We start from the raw sequence: 18090 nt of genomic DNA on the forward strand, positions 1-18090 counted from the left end.
AGTAGCTATCTTGGCCATAATCTAGAAGGAACATATATAGTGATTGTTATGAAGGATGATGAAGTGACACTTGAATTAGAGTGACACCTGCATTATATCTCAAGGTTGTGGTGAGTAAATGAGAACTATTAATCATTACCTCAAAAAGAGATACCTCCCTTCCTCTTCCTTTTCCCCTTCCTCTTCCTCTTCCCATCCTATTTTTCTTTTCTTCATCTTCTCCTCTATCAACAAGCTCATGAAAAATATGAACCAAATCACTAGTAACTAGAGAATGTCATTTACAGAAACTCTGAAGTTCTACTGCACACCCATAAGATTAGAAAGATGAGAAAAAATGAAAATGAAAAATGTTGGAGGAGCTTAAAGAAAACAGGCACATTAATTGATTATTCTTAGAGTTATAAACTGTTAAAAGTGATTCTGGAAAATAATTTAGAACTATGCTACCAAAATAGAACCCCCCCCCCCTTTGACTCAGCAATACCACTACTACACTTGTACCCCCAAGAAATCAAAAGAAGAGGAAAAATACCCATATGTATAAAAATATAATAAGCTTTTTTTGAGTGACAAAGTATAATTCCTTAGTTTGCAGTCAATTGGAGAATGACTGAAGAAATTACTATATGTCATTACCAGGAGAAAAATTTATAGCTCAGGTCACCTTAGAAAAAGTTTCTGATCTCACCTAAAGGGGAATTTCTTAAAGTTTTCAGAGAAGCAAGCTGGAAATCAGGGAAAAGTTGAGGCACTGGTTCCTTTTCATGTTCTGTCTTCCAAAGTCTGTTCTGTTTTTCATTTCTTCTTGACCTGAAGGGGATCTGGATATGTGTGTGTCCTCTTTCAAAAGAATAAGCCAGAGTCATTCTTCCAAACTTGTGCCAAATCTGCCCTACATGCAGGCACACAGTGTTAAATAATCATTCTTTCTACCAATCCATAATCACCTAAGAAGTACTGGGTTACATTTTTTTTTAAAACTGGCCATAAAAGAGAATCAATTCTAGTGCCTACCAACAATGGCATATTCTTTGAGCCTTATGAGTTTGACTTCAATCAACTATCCTCATCCATATGACTGAAAATCTCATTACCTCAGAGCCCACAGAGCCATGATATCTAAGACACTGGAAATGGAAAGGAAGAAGAAAAAGCCAAGGTACTTGCAGCAGCAGTAGCCTCCTTTTGGTGCTTTTTGGTGCTTTATAGCCATATATGTATATATTTACAATGGATTAAAAAATCAACCCATTAAGGACTAGAACAACCTGCCTGTCTCTGAATTATACTGTTCCAGAAAAAGACATATTTCTCTCCCAGATCTTCTTCAATATATATCTCAGCAGCGAAACCAACCTAAATAGAGAAATGCTCAAAGAAAAGTATTCAGTGAAATAAGACTCAGAGCATTTGTCTGAAAATCTGTGAGTTGTCTGTTCCCAAGGCCTTCTGCCCCACTCTGGCTGACCCTCAATTGTCAGGCTGGTTGCAGTTGGAAGGTTAAAGAGCAATAAGAACTCTGGAGTTTCTCTGAGAATCCCAGGAGGGACCTGTCTCCTGGTTTGGAAAACCTAAAACCCCTCCCTTCATCCCAATCTAAGCAACAGTCCAGCTGTCCCTTAAAGTCACAAGGGGGTTGTTTGAAAATAGTTCAAAATGAGATACAATTGAGTCATGAGGGTTATGGCTGGATAGTTTCATTTGTGTCCTGATAGTACCCCTACAGGTCAGAGCCTGGTCCCTATATTGGATCACTCCCTAACACAAAAGAGGAAAAAAAATAAAGAAGAAAAACATTTTTTAACAGCAGGCATTTTTTCTATTACAAAATATAACAAAAATCTGTCAGTTCTGAAAGTTTGTGAACATTGCCTTACTCTCTACGGCATGGAGTGCCAAGGGAAAACAGGGTTGAAAAAATTAAAGAATTGTTAACCTTTCCAGCAAGTATAATTTTTGCTAAAAAATCACTTGTGTTCTTAGTACTACAGTTTGCTATATTTGTGGTTGATGGAAGTGTTAGGTGTCATTTAGTCTAACTCCAACATTTTACAAATGAGGAAATTGAGACCAGAGTAGGTTAAGTGACTTGCCCACAAACTGATAGGTAATCAGATCTACTTCAAAATTAGACCTGACTCCTAATCCCATACTCTTTCCACTGTGCCACCCAGCCTCCCCATGTGTTTGTAAGTCAGAAAAATGCCAAACATATCCCCAAATATGTAACCCTCTTGGTTAACAAAATGATTATGTTCAACTTTTCACAACAAGGATACTTCTTGTAATATACCTTAAAACTACCTGAATATTTATCATCCTCAGAAAATATGTGCATACCTTTCTACATGTTGTTCTGTCTGTGTTACATCTCTTACCAAGAATATAATCTATGAACATATTTTGCTTTCTTAAGACTAAAATCTGACGTTTTCATATCTCTGTTATGCAAAAGTCGTGACTGAAGGCATACTTTTTGGAGGCAGCACAATGTAGTTAGAAGAGCCAGATTTGGAGTCAAAGATTTTGGGTTTGTATCCTGGCTCTGCTAATTACTAGGCCTGTGGCCTAGGGCTGAGTCATTTGTTCATCAGTAAAATGGGAGTGATTTTTGGCCTCACAGGAATGTGGTCAGGAAAAATAAATTGTGAAGTGCTAGAAATAAGTGAGCTAATGTGAACTATTGCTAGTCCTTCTGAAGACCCCCTCAACTGATTCGGACCAAGATCCACACAGAAACTTGATGTATTGTGTTCATGTGCATTTCTTATTCGATTGCAGTCTAAGTGGCTGGTTTTTACAGTCTCATCATCACTGCTTTCAAATATCAAATCTGTATTTTCTTATATTTCTATTTCTTTCTAAGTTCTTCATATGAATTAATGGAAAATAGATTCTGCTTGAGATTGGTAGTTTTTAAGCTAGAATTAAAACTGTGCCTAATTTTTTTTTCCCCTTCTGTTCCCTTCTTAAGAGTGGTCTGCACCTTCTGCCATTGGAATAGCTGGGCTTGGTGGTGGATTTGAAATTGGGATCGAGGTTTGTATATTAAGGCTTTATTTTATATTTGCCATAAACTTGAAAAGTATGTGAAATGTAACTGCCAAATATTAGAAACCTCTCTTTGTTTTCTTACCACTGACACCTATGAAGACTTTCAGAAATGTTTACATTGTTAGTGTATCACTTCTATTTTTTTTTACTTGAACTTTTTCATTTCTTCCCTCCTTAAACTCCCTTCAATAAGACAAAATTTTTTTAGGACATACAAAAAAATGTTAAAAGTTATTCTGCTGATTCCCATAGTTTTACAGCACATGTTATATGTGGGAAGAACATTAGATTTGGGGTCAGAGAACCTATGTTTCAATCCCATATTGGCTTCATAATATTTGTGTGACATTGGGACTTAATCTCTTAATATTCTCAGTTCCCTCATTTGTAAAATGTAGGGAGTTGAACTGTACCATCTCTAAGGTCCTCCCCATTCTAAATCTTTTTTAAATGATCAGTTCAGCCTCCTACAGACTATGCTTAATAATCTATATTTGTTTCAATTTGTTTGTAATGTGATGGTTGAGTACTGCCCTTCTCATAAGACCTGTGTTTGAGATACAGGTCTTTTCATTAATGCATGTGATCACAGGGAACATAATCTCTGTGTCCTTATGGCTTAAATGGGGAAAATAGTATTTGTGCTACCTACCTCAAAAAGTTATTGTGAGGAAAGCCCTTTGTAGGCTATAAAATACTCTAAAAATGTGAGCTATTTTCATTATCAGTGGGCTGTTAAGTTTCCCTGTCACATACAGGAGAGTATGGATGGTTTGTTTACCAGAAGACATCATCGCTTTATTCATTAGTTGGTTCCATTTGTTAGGGTTTATAACTCCAGCCAGGAGTACCATTACACAGAAAGAATCTTAAAATATGATTAATAGGCCTTCTTAGCATGGGGAATTATTACAATTTCTGATACAGAGGTAGGTCAAGATTTATGTACTCTTTTGATAAATGAATTTTTGACCTCAAGGTGTTTCCATTCCATAGCTATGCCTCTGATGGGCTTTTGGCCTGAACATCTGGACCAGGAATTATTTTTTCTAAAATGTTCTTGTCTGCTAAGATCAATTACATCAGGATCTACACATAGTACATCTTATGCATGATATTAATCTGTCATCTGTTCCCCTCTTATTGTCTAAATGACTGGTCAGCCTAGGCTCCTAATACTTACCATTTTCAAATTACAAATCTGCATTTTCTTCTCAAGTTTCAGTCAGTTTATTCCTAAGCTATCCATTTGTGAGGCTTCTCTGTTGCCATAGTTTTAAATTCTCTCAGCCTTATTAAAGGAAGTAATTTCACTAACTTTCATCTTTCTTACTGGGATTCCTTTCACTTGCTGTCACGGCAGAAACCGGAAGTCAAAGAAGTACACTAAAAAAATCTTCTGCCTTCTTTTGTCTCAAATGAACTTTTTTGTATTATTGTAAGCTAAAGATTGTTGAAAATATTGCCCTCCTGTGGTCAGTTTCTTTTCAGCAGATAGTCCCTTAGCATTTGTCCTTAGATTTTCATATGGTTTTGTTATTGTTTTTATACTGGCATGTCTGAACCATCATGTACCAGGACTTCACATCATAATGTCATTTCCATGCTCAAAAATTTTTATGGCTCACAATCTTGTTCCAACCTACCTTTCTGGATGTATTTCATATCACTCTCCTTTGCTATTTTATATAAAATATTTATATTACAGATAAATTAGACCCAATTTCAGCATGCTCTCTTAATTCCTCCCAGAATTCACACAGGCCACCCAATTACTATTCCCAAAATGCGTTACCTCCATGTCAATGTGTAGATTAAAATTTGAGCCTTATTTTGGGTCATGATTCAATAACTGATCAATCAGCGAGCATTTATTAAGTATCTACTATATGCCATGCATTGTACTAGTGATTAATTATGTAATACATAAGATTAACTATAGCTTATCTTTGTCATATTTTGACATATTTTAGTAGTAACTTCATAAAATTTAATCTTTATGTTAGATTACAAATAAACCTTAACATTTTATTCAGCGAAGTGATTTAAGGATACCTTCATTACCAAACATTTTATGACCATGTGGATAGATGCTAGGCTAGGAACTGTGAATCTTAGATATTTTATTTTTAAATGTATAGTTCATTAGATTAAGACTTTTTAGGTCAGAGACCATGTGTTTTTCTGGTTATGTTCACCTTGGCACCTGGCACTGAGTCTTGAATACAATAGGTATTTAGTAAATATTTTTTGAATTGAGCCAAATAATACCAACTCTGCTAGTCTATTACTAGAATTAATTGGCAATACCAAGCAGAACTTGCTGTTCATTGTGGATGCAAGTCTAATTTATGAAATTAAGTGATATGGTAACTTTTCAAACTATGGAGGAGGGATTATTTAGTATTTTAGCAGGACTGTAATATTTTTTGAGCTGTAGATTGAAACCCAGACATGGTAGTAAAGTCCTAAAGGGTTTGAAGAGCTTTTATATTGAATGAAACTATCTTCCAACTGATTCCCTCTCTCGTCCAGAGTCCTGGTGCTACTTTAGGTCATGGAAAGGAAGCATTCAGGAAAGGAGTATTTAAAAAGACCACTTACATAGTGCTAAATGTGGTGTCTTTAGTCTTTAGATAGCACCTAACCCAACCCTCTTATTTTATCAGCAAGAACACAGGCACAGAGTTGAAGTTTCTTGCCCAATGTTATACGCAACTGCTTCCTGGTAGAGTAAAGATAAGAAACTAGATCAAATAAATACCAAATACCAAGTCAGTCCTTCTTCTCCCCACACAATACCCATATTTTACCTAATTTCATCTCCCAAAAGTAGTAAGGTTTCTTATCTGTATGTGGAACTTATTATGTCTGATACCCAGGTGATTCCAAATTTGTGCCCTACTTTAGGATTTAAACTAGGCTGAAGTTGTTATGGAGTCTTCTGAGTTTTGGGGTCACTATTTGGAAGACTGAGGGTAGCCCTGAGGAGATAAAAAATTGTGGGGTTTTTTAACTACAGAAGAATCTCCAGACTTAACACTTCTCTCCAAGGATCATGAGGAGTGGGCATTGTCTAAAATAATTTGAGTTTTCTGACTGCACCTGATAGCAATTGGCCAGAGTGGGCCTTCCTAGTCTGGTTCAGACCCAAATCCCTGGGCTTCATCATCAAGACAACCTAGTCTTATCAGTTTCCAGGATTCCACACAAACACACTTTCCTTATGGTGTTCTAGTAAGTGTGTCACTATATACAATTGGAGCTGCTTAACTTAAGTCTGAAATAAACAATGCATTCAGGGCATTGGAGATAGACTTAGCAAATGCACAAAAGGTGGAAGATGACATGCTGAGTTAAAGGAATACTAAAAATCTCATTGGGTAATAAATAGAGCATTTAAGGAATGAAATAAACCTGGGAAGGTAAAATTGAACCAGATTGTGGGTTAATTAGTCTTAATTGTTGAGCTAAGGAACTTGTATATTATCCTAAAGATAATATAGAGCCACTGAAGAATCTTGAGGAGAATACCATGGTCAAACCTGTATTTGAGGAACTATTTTGTCAAGGTGTGTGGAAAGTTGATTGGAAGCTGGTAGAGCAATTTGAAGACTGTGTGGCCTGAAAGGCCACAGGTGCCCCACCCCTTAATAAAAGGAGTTGTTCTGAAAAACTTGGACTCAGTCAAAAGGCCACACCCAATGACCTAGATGAATGGTTATACAAACTGATCAGAGAATGGGGAATAGAGGAGAAAATGGCCTTGGGAGTCGAACAAAGGGAGTGAATGCAAGAGATGCTGTAGAGGTAGGATTAGTGGGATTTAGCAACTGATTTATATAGGAAGGAAGGTGAGGGAAGAGTAAAAGATAAAATCTCAAATTATGAACATGAGTGCTTGGTTGTGTCTTCAATATAAATAGGAAGTTTGGAAGACAGGTATATTCTAAGAAAGTATTCTTAGGAAGATTCAGTTGTAGGAATGTTGAGGTTCAGGTTTTCATGGAATAATCAGGTAGAGAGACATGAAGTGAATGATTATCCTGCCCCCCCAAAAAGAAATATACTCAGAATATTTAAGCAAAACAAAACAAAGCAAAAGGAGAGACTGTTGTTCCATAGGCCAAGGGAAGAGAGTCCATCTAAGAAGAGCAACCATACCAAAACTTGCAGAGAAGAGGCTAAGGTGAAGACTGGGATTTTATTTAAAAGTTAGATGATCTTTGGTAACTATTGAGAGTGATTTCAGAAAAGTGGCAGGATTTGAAGCCAGATTGCACTGGTTGAGAATTAAGGAATCAGAGTTAGTGAATATAGGTGACTCTACAATTTTGGTAATGGAAGGAAGAGATGAAATTTGATAACTTTGAGTATCATAAAATCAAATCAATAATTTTAGTTTTGTGTTGGTTTTTCTTTTTTAAAGAATGCCCTAGCCTTGATGGTATAACAGTAAGCAGCACAGCATACGCCTTCTATCACAGGATATTTGATCTGATTTTCTAAAAGGAAAGGCAACTTTTGAGGGGTTAACAATCTCCTTTAATCAAGCACAATATCATTCACAGAGTTCAGGGGGAAAAAGTCAGTACCCTGAACTTCAGAGAAAATACAGAAAAATCAAAGATCAACAGACATGGCTTTCAACTGTCTGTCTATAATCAATACATATATCACAAATCAACAGATAGGTCTAACTGTCTGACCATAGTTACCAGAGAGGGAAGCACCAACATCTGGGTTTTCAAAGCTGGGGAGGGGGACTCTTTGGCGGCTTCCCAGAGTCTCATCTAGCCAAACAAACACTTCCAGTCAGTAAGCCCCAAAGTAAAACCTCAACTCAGAGTATTTATACTTCTTTTTAGAGCCAGAGGGCATCCCAACCCTTGAGAACAAGTGCCTTATTAACAAAAGGCATGAATCTTCCCTTAATCTAACTCCCCTTAATGGGCAGGCCCATTCATCTTTAAACGCATTAAAATAATTAACAATACAAATACATATCCTATTTCTAGTTAAAGAAACTCGTTTCCATACTTTACTCCTAGTTAGTTGGTTGTTGTCCTTTGTCTTTGAAGAGGACCAAAATGACATCACCATTGTAAAGTGAAATTTCAGTATGTCCGATGTCTGATCAAACCAATACGAGCTTGGAATGCTCCACCACAGGTTGGGCACAGATATTCCGTTTGAATATTTACTCCTAGTAAAGACTCTTGGTTGATAAAGGCAGGATTCGATCAGAGGCACTTGATTATACTAAAACAAAAACAGCAAAAGATCATACTTTGCTTGCTACCACAGATGGTTGCTGAGGACTTTTCTGATTATCAATTTCTGTGATTCTGGATGGAGGAAAACATCATTTTTTTATAGATAAGAAGGAGAGTCAATAAGTTGGGAGGCAAAGAGGCACTGAAGAGACAAAGAAAGAAGAAAACATGAATGATCAAAATGGGCCAGTCTTCCAGAGAAGGGCAGAGGTGATGGGATTAGGGAAATGAATAGGTTGTTATTGTTGTTGTTGTGTTTGTCCTTTCTTCTCAAAGAGGACAATGCCATCAAGATGATGACATGACTTGCAATTGACTTTGATTTGAGAGAGGGAGGGCTGTGTGAGGTCACCAGCTTCACCTTCTTCTCCAGACTATCAAGCCTGATATTCATCAGAATAACTGAAGATGGCCCAGGATGCAATGTGAGACCCTGGCCCTTTCAGGCTAAGGTCTTACAGCATTCAATGAATAGACTTCTTTAAGTAGTTATTCAAGGGATGGCCCCTTTAATAAAAAAAAAAAAACCAAAAAACTGAGAGAAGACCCTCAGGGTTCCTGGGTAAAAGAGAAACAATTACTATTTAGTATTTTTATTTTTTTAATATTAAATGAATAGGTTAGTGTCAGCAAGGAGACTACTTTCCTGATATGAAACTGGAGCAAAGAAGACAAAAATGTAGAGTTTTTCACCTGTAGAGTGGGGAAGATGAAAGAGCTAATGAGGATAACCGATTTTCTCAGGAAAATATGAGAGGGAGCCATCTGCTAAGAGAAAGATCTTGAGTGTAGGAGTGGTATTAAAGAGCTTAAGGAAAACGGAGGTCTATAATAACTGTTAGGTAAGAATATGATAAATTAGAAAATAATAAAATTATTGTCATGCAACAGTGAGGACTCAGTTGAGTTACACGAAATTGATTTGAATTGTCCCCACTTGGTATAATTATGTGACTTTCTCCAACAGTGTTCAGCAGTTTGTGAAAAAGAATGGAGAAGACAAATAATGGGGGCAACCTAGCAGGAAAGTAAGACCAGAGCAGGAAAGACAGACTGGGAGAATAGGAAGAATGGATTGGCTAATTGAGTATACATTTATATAAAGCTGGACTGATTTTCATCCAACACTAAGATATGCTTTTTTGTGGGGCTACTCAGTCTCTGCTCCCTTTTGGAACATCTCTGCACTTCTGTGCATCTCTATCTTGGTAATGTGCCACCTTTAGTGATTAAGGTTCTAGCCTGCTAAAATGACTGTGAAATTAAAAAAATAAGCAAAAAAACTCAAATAAATCTAAAATAAGCACAAATATGAGATATTAACAATTAGAGGAGGAATAGATAAAATGGAAACAAAAAACTATAGAAATTATAAATAAAACTAAAAGTTGTCTTTTTGTGAAGATGAAAAAATAGATAAACCTGTAGCTAATTAAAAATAAAGGGGCAAAAAAAAGCAAACAAAAAAAGAAAAAGGTGAAATCAGAACAAAATCAGGTGAAATAAAAATAATTATAGAACCTATTATGCACCATATTGCACCTGATATACTATCAAAACTGGGAAAGCAAAAGAAATAGAGGAATATACTTTTAAAAAAACACAAAATCTCAAACTAACAGAAAACCAGAAACCTTAAACAATTGAGACACAGAAAAAGGAATGGAACAATCTGTAAAGGAACTACCAAAGATAAGAAAGCATACTCCTGGTTCTGGTGGATTCACATTTGGATTTTATAATTATAAATACCAGTGTTACACAAATTATTTTCAACAATTGAGAAAGAAATTATCCTACCAGATTCCTTATATGGGATGAATGTAATCTTAATACCTAAAGTAGGGAAGATAAAACACAGAAAGAGAACTATAGACCAGTGTCATTAATGCATATTGATTCGAAATTTCAAATAAAATCTTCTCAAATGGACGACAGTAATGAAATCACTCATACTGACCAAGTTGGATGTGTACCAGAGATGCATGGATGGTTCAATATTAGGAAAACAGTCAATTAATAATATTAAAAATAAACATCCCAAAGACATTATCATCCCAATATATTCAGCAAAATCCTTTAACAAAATAAAAAAACTCATTCACACTAAAAACTCTAAAAAGTAAAGACATAGAAGGACTTTTTTAATACCATAAAAATTATATATCTAAAACCAAAAGTGAGCATCACAGACAATGGAGAAACAATGAAACTTTTCCTGATAAATGAGTACTCTCTCCCCACTATAATTTGGGGTAGTAATGAAAATTCTAGCAACATATAAGAATAAGAAAGTCATAAATTTAGATAGAGGATTTAAAATTATCCCCATTTGTTGATTATATGATAGTTAGAAAATCTTGAGGAACCACTATATGCTAATTGAGATAATAGCTTCAACAAATTTGCAGGCTACAAAATAAACCTTCAAAATCGGTATTTTTATAGCAACAAAATCCAAGAGGCAGCAATATAAAGAATAATCCTATCTGAAATAACTAAAATGCACAAAATTTCAGATTCATTCTATTAAAACACACAAAGAACTTATATGATTCTATTACAAAATTCTCTAAAGAAATAAAGAATGACTTAAATAGGTGGAGGAATATTCAAATTATCAGAGGGATACTTTTTAGCAGTGGAGACAAACTCAAATAAAGACAAGGACTACTAAAGTCTACATCAGGATCCTTCCCCACATAATGACATAGAAAACCACATTAACATTCTCTGTGTTCTACTGAATTTTTAATTATTTTGTTAAATATTTACCAATTACTTTTTTTAATATGCTTCAGTAACACTCAGGAGTGTTGTTAGCCACCTAGCAAAGTGTTTGACACTAATGCTTTAAAGAATTCCATAAAATAAAATTCATTGGAAAAATAAAAATATCTAGAATATCAAGGGAAATAATGAAAGGAGGCAGAGACAAGGGGGGAATAGCATTTTCAGACTTTATATTGTGTTATAAGGTAACAGTTATCAAAACCACTTAATATTGATTAAAAAGTAAAGAGGTAGGTCAGTGGAACAGAGTAGACAAGGGAGAAACAGAAACAAAGCTCAATTACCCAGTATCAGATAAATCATAAAACATGAATTGCTTAGGGAAGAGCTGTTAGGAAAACCAGAGGGCAACCCAAGAGAAATTAGGTTTAAACTAACACTTTACATCATATTCCATATTCCATTCTAAAAAAAATACATGACCTTAATATTAAAGATCACATTGTAAAAAAATTTAAAAAGACAAGCAGATCATATAAGTCTCACAGCCATGGTTAAGCTTTATATCCTTATACCAGAGAAGGAATAAAGCAAATTACAAGAGATAAAATAGAATACATGAACATAACTAATGCTCTTCATAAGCAAAATTAATGCACCTAGGATAAAAAGGAAAGAGATTAGGAGAGAGGGGTTATGCCTCAACTCTCTTTGTTAAGGATTTGGTATCCAAAGATATATGAACAAGTAGCTATTAAGCTTAAAAACTTCTTGAATACTTTTAGGATTCCTATATAAGACCAAAAGCCTTAATAGATAAGTGTTCAAAAGATATAAACAGATTTCAAAAGAAAAATGGGCAACTATCAACAATCACTTTAAAGAATGATCTGGTCACTAGTAAAGAGAGACAAAAACCAAAATTAGCAGAGATGGGAAGTCAATGTTGGCAGAGTTGTGGGAAGATGAGTTATACTAGTGTGTTAGGGCAACAGTGAGTCGGTACAACTATGAAGAGAAAAAAATAGAGCTGTTAAAATAGAGTGGTAATAAAGACTCCAGTGTCTGAGATAAGAACTCAATATTTAACAAAATCTGCTAGGAAAACTGGAAAATAGTATGGCAGAAACTAGACACAGAACAACATCTTATACAATATACCAAGATAAAGTCAAAATGGGTGCACAATTTAGCTGTAAAGGCTGATACTATAAGCAAGGAGCGAGGAATAGTTTACCTGTCAGATTTATAGAGAACAGAAGATTTTGACTAAATGAGATTTTTGTAATTTTGATTATATTAAAGGTCTTGCACAAGCAAAGCTAATGGAACCAAGATTAGAAGGGAAACATGAAGCTGGGAAACAATTTTTACCATCAGTGTTTCTGATGAAAGCCTCATTTCTAAAATATGTAGAAAACAAAGTTAAATTTATAAGAATATAAGTCATTCCCCAGTTGGTAAATGGTCAAAGGATATGAACAGGCAGTTTTCAGGAAAAGAAATTAAAGTTATCTCTAGTCATGGAAAAAAGCTCTAAATCACTACTGTTGAAATGCAAATCAAAAGAACTCTGAGAGACCCCTTCACACCTATCAGGTTGGCAAACATGACAAAACAGGAAAATTATAAATGTTGGAAAAGATGTGGGAAAATTGGAACACTAATGCACTGTGGGTGGAGTTGTGAACTGATTCAACCATTCTGGAGAGCAATTTGGAACTATATCCAAAGGGTTATAAAACTGTATACCCTTTGACTCAGCAATACCTCTTCTAGGTTTGTATCCCAAAGAGATCATAAAAATGGGAAAAGGACCCACATGTACAAAGTTATTTATAGCAACTCTTTTTGTAGTGGCCAAGAATTGGAAGCTGAGAGAATGCCCATCAATTGGGGAGTGACTGAACAAGGTGTGGTATATGTATGTGATAGAATATTATTGTTCTATATGTTCTATATATTGTTCTAAATGATGAGCAAGCAAACTTCAGAAAAACCTGGAGTTACATGAACTGATTCCAAATAAAGTTAGCAGAACCAGTAGAACACTGTACACATTAACAGCTCACTGTGTGGTGACCAACTTTGATAGACTTAGATCTCTCAGCAATGCAAGGATCTAACAAAACTCCAAAAGACTCATAATAGAAAATGTTAATCACATCCAGAGAAAGAACTATGGAGTCTGAACACAGATCAAAGCATACCATTTGCTCTCTCTTTGTTGTTGTTACCTAACAGTTCAGCAGCCTCTTAGCTGTTTTGCCTTGAGCAAGTAATTTACTTAACCTTTCTGATCTTTGGTTTTCCTCATCTTTAAAATGAAAGTAACAAAATTTCTCTTACCTCTGCCTCAATGCCTATGCCTCTACCTCTCAAAATTGTTGTGATAATAAATTGAAATTGACTATGAGAAAGCTGAAAGTGCTACACCAACATAAGGTATTTTTCCCAACTGCAATATCCATCTACTCAATTTACAATAAATGCAACTTTTTTTCTTTTCTTCCTACCCCATTTCATTGTATATTCCTATTTCCATACATTCTACTTCTCTCTTCAGTTTTCTGTTAGGGGAAACTAGGGGATTATGTTTGCCTTAATACTTTCGTTATATTTTCAACAAGATTTTAGGTTAAGTATCTGGGTTCCATAACTCAACATTAAAATGCAGTTCAACCATTCAACATACATCTAGCAAGTATCTTCTATATGTGGAACAATATATTAGGCAATAAGAGCATATAAGATTTCATTAGATATAGTCCCTACCCTTATGGTACTTGCATTCTAGAATGAGGATAAGATGGAACCCATAACTATTCTATGTATTAGACAATAAGTACATTAAAGAGTTGTAAATCAAAGACCTATGTGAGGTTCAATGCAGGAGAATATTACTGATGGGAAAGGGAGAGAATAGTAGAGAGAAGAACCAGAGAAGGATTTATGGACTAAGTGGCATTTTATTTGATTTTTTTTAATGTTTGTTTATTTATTTTGAGTTGTCAACATTCATTTTCACAAAATTTTGAGTTCCAAATTTTCTCCCCATCTCTCCCCACTCCTCACCCCATAATGCATTGCATTCTAATTACTGCTTCCTTCAATATGCCCTCTCTTATGTCAGACCCCTCCCTTCCCTTATCCCCATCTTATCTCTTTTCTTGTAGGGCAAGATAAATTTCTATACCCCATTACCTGTATTTCTTATTTCCCACTTGTATGCAAAAGCAATTCTCAGCATAAGTTCCTAATACTTTGAATTCCAACATTTTCTCCCTTTCTCCCTCCTCACCCATCCCCTCTGAGAAGGAGGGCAATTGAATATAGGCTATATTTGTGTAGTTTTGCAAAAGGCTTCCATAATAGTCATATTATGTAAGACTAACTCTATTTCCCTCCATCCTATCCTGCCCCCCCTTTTTTTCTATTCTCTCTTTTGACCTTATCCCTCCCCAAAAGTGTTTATTTCTAATTACTCCCTCCTCCCATTTGCCCTCCCTTCTCTCATACCCCCATATCCCACTTATCCCTTTCTCCCCTACTTTCCTGTAGTGTAAGATAGATTTTCATACCAAATTAAGTAAGCATATTATTCCCTCCTTAAGCCAAATGTGAAGAGAGTAGCTTTACTTTCTCTCTCATCTTCTCCCTTTTTTCCTCCAATGAAAAAGCTTTTTCTTGCCTCTTTTATGAGAGATAATTTCTCCATTCCATTTCTCCCTTTCTCCTCCCTATATATTCCTCTCTCACCCCTTAATTTTATTGCTTTAGATATCACCCTTTCCTATTCAACTCACCCTGTGCTCACTGTCTATATATGTATGTGTCTGTATAATCCCTCCAACTACCCAAATACTGAGAAAATTTTCAAGAGTTACAAATATTATCTTTCCATGTAGGAATGTAAATAGTTCAACTTTAGAAAGTCCCTTATGACTTCTCTTTCCTGTTTACCTTTTCATGCTTCTCTTGATTCTTGTGTTTGAAAGACAAATTTTCAATTCAGCTCTGGTCTTTTCATCAAGAATGCTTGAAAGTCCTCTACTTCATTGAATGACCATTTTTTCCCCTAAAGTATTATATTAGTTTTGCTGGGTAGGTGATTCTTGGTTTTAATCCTAATTCCTTTGATTTCTGCAATATCATATTCCAAGCCCTTGGATCCCTTAATGTAGAAGCTGCTAGATCTTGTGTTATCCTGATTGTATTTTCACAATACTTGAATTGTTTCTTTCTCGTTGCTTGCGATATTTCTCCTTGATCTGGGAACTCTGGAATTTGGCTACAACATTCCTAGGAGTTTTTCTTTTTTGGATTTCTTTCAGGAGGTGATCAGTGGATTCTTTCAGTATTTGTTTTGCCCTCTGGTTCTAAAGTGTCAAGGCAGTTTTCCTTGATAATTTCATGAAACATGATGTCTAGGCTCTTTTTTAGATCATGGCTTTCAGGTAGTCCCATAATTTTAAAATTGTCTCTCCTGGATCTAATTTCCAGGTCAGTTGTTTTTCTAGTGAGATATTTCACATTATCTTCCATTTTTTCATTCTTTTGGTTTTGTTTTGTAATTTCTGGGTTTCCCATAAAGTCATTGGCTTCTATCTGCTCTATTCTAATTTTTAAAGAAGTGTTTTCTTCAGTGAGCTTTTGAACCTGCTTTTCCATTTGGCTAATTCTGCTTTTTTAAAGCATTTTTCTCCTTGTTGGCTTTTTGGACCTCTTTTGCCAATTGAGTTAGTCTATTTTTAAAGGTGTTATTTTCTTCAGCATTTTTTGGAGTCTCATTCAGCAAGCTGTTCACTTTTCATGATTTTCTTGCATGGCTCTCATTTGTCTTCCCAATTTTTCCTCCACCTCTCTTACTTGATTTTTAAAATCCTTTTTGAGCTCTTCCATGGCCTGAGACTATTGCATATTTGTTTTGGATGCTTCTGATGGTAAGGATGGAAGGAAGTATCTGTTCACTATGAAAGTAACCTTCTCTAGTCTTATTTTTTTTCCCTTTTTTGGGCATTTTCCCAACCAGTTATTTGACTTTTGAGTCCTTTGTCAAGAGGAGGGTATACTCTGGGGCACTATAAGTTCTCAGTTCTTCCAAGGTGGCACAATCAAGGGAGAGGACTTTACTCCTCTCCTGGTCTGCACAGTGGTCTGGGATCAACCAAAAATTTTTCTTCCCAGAATCTGTGTATAGTAGAGTTCCCTCTCCACAACCACCTCCAGCTGTGCCAAGCCAGCACTGCTCCTCACTTGCTGGCTGGGAGATTCAGATCAACTGTTCAATTCCCCCAGGGGTGGGGAGGTGGAGGACTTCACAAATGGACCCTGCTGCCACTGGCACCACAGCTACTGCTGCCTCCTCCACTGCTGTGTCCTGGGGCTGGGGCTAGGGGAGGACCCTGCTCTCTTCTCACTCAGTTGAAAAAGCCGTCTTACTGACCTTTGAAGTTGTCTTTGTCATCTGTGGGTTGATGGATCTGAGAACCTCCACTGCTGCTTGGGATTCTGCCCCCGAGGCCTGTTCCAGTCCTGTTCCTCCCTGTGCAGGATGGCCAAGGCTGGGCTGCACTCCACTCCATACCCCATGCAATAGATCTTTTCTGTCAGCCTTCCAAGCTACCTTGGGCTAGAAATCTTTCACTCTCTCGTTCTGTGGCTTCTGCTGCTCTAGAATTTGTTGAGTCATTTTTTACAGGTGTTTTATGGGCTGTGGGAGAAGAGCTAGAGTGTGTGCATCTTTCTACTCTGCCATCTTGGCTCCACTCATTTTATTTGATTTTAAAGAATGATTCTTTTCTTACTCCCTTCCTTATTCAATAAATAAAATTTATTGAATACTCATTAATCCTTTCATTTAGCCAAGAAAAAAATTCCTGATGCAGTGTTTTCTGCATTAAGGAGATATGGTCAACATATTTTAGATGATACTTTAAAAATTTTATACTTTGATATATAATTTTCAAATGAAGGTTTTTTTTTTAATTCCTAGGTATCAGATTTAGTAATAATATTAAATTATGACAGAGCAGTGGAAGCTTTTGCAAAAGGTGGTAACCTTACACTTGGTGGGAATTTTACTGTGGCTGTTGGCCCTTTGGGAAGGTAAGTACCTCTAAAACATTCCTTGAATACCTGATGGTGTGTCTATATAATACATCATTGTGTGCTTCAGAAAGAAAATGCATTTAAATGAAACTGTGGTTGACAGGTGGGTTTATTTTTTGTTTTGTCTTTCTGGTTAGGGATTTTCATAGAATTTAAAGAATGCTTTTTCTTCCTTAATAGCAAGGTGTGGTCTTTAAAAATCAAACTGTATAAACTAGGACAGGTAGGGGAAAGAATGATTTGGATTGACTAAAATCAGCGATTTTGAAAACATCCTAAATTTAGTTTGTTTGAGGAAGGTATATATTATTAGTGAAGCTGTACAAAAGGCTTCAAAGTATCAACTCCTGGAAGATATAAATTGGACTGTATTTTCAAAATAGTTTACTGGAGAAACATTAAAAATATAAACTTTATACGTATTTTTATTGGTACCTAAAATTGTCTCTGCTGGTTTAATTGTGTTTTATTCCTACCAGTAAATCTCATTATTTTTTTGTGTCTTTAGTCCTTTTCCTCCTATGGCTTCCAGACAGTATCTTAAAGAAATAACCTCTAGGTTCAGTCACCATAAAATAAGATACATAAATAGAAATAACCTTAAACTAAAATATCAGATTATTGTGGCCAAAAATATTTAAATTCTAATAATTATGGGTCAAAGCCATAGCCAGATCTATTCTACAAAATCTTTGGCTTTTTTTTAGGAATTTAGAAGGAAATGTTGCAGTACGAAGCCCAGCTGCTGTCTACACATATTGCAAGTCACGAGGTTTGTTTGCTGGTGTATCTTTAGAAGGAAGCTACTTGATTGAAAGGAAAGAAACTAATCGAAAGTAAGTTCAAGCCAAACTATTTTGAATTTGAAAAAAAGTATATTGTGATACTGATAGAAATCACAGAAGAATTCTAG

General features: G+C 35.6%; 1 protein-coding gene across 2 annotated transcripts in view; it reads left to right on the forward strand.

Moving 5' to 3' along the window:
• The window catches only part of SH3YL1 (SH3 and SYLF domain containing 1), a 59708-nt gene that overhangs the window by 27442 nt on the left and 14176 nt on the right, over positions 1 to 18090 (forward strand). For both annotated transcript variants that reach the window (XM_072634331.1, XM_072634332.1), the window contains exons 4-6: positions 2978 to 3042; positions 17062 to 17174; positions 17885 to 18013. In XM_072634331.1, the coding sequence (XP_072490432.1) occupies positions 2978 to 3042; positions 17062 to 17174; positions 17885 to 18013 (307 nt within the window). The remainder of the gene's footprint in view (positions 1 to 2977; positions 3043 to 17061; positions 17175 to 17884; positions 18014 to 18090) is intronic.

This window comes from Notamacropus eugenii, chromosome 1 (assembly GCF_028372415.1).
Source record: "Notamacropus eugenii isolate mMacEug1 chromosome 1, mMacEug1.pri_v2, whole genome shotgun sequence".
NCBI lineage: Eukaryota > Metazoa > Chordata > Mammalia > Diprotodontia > Macropodidae > Notamacropus > Notamacropus eugenii.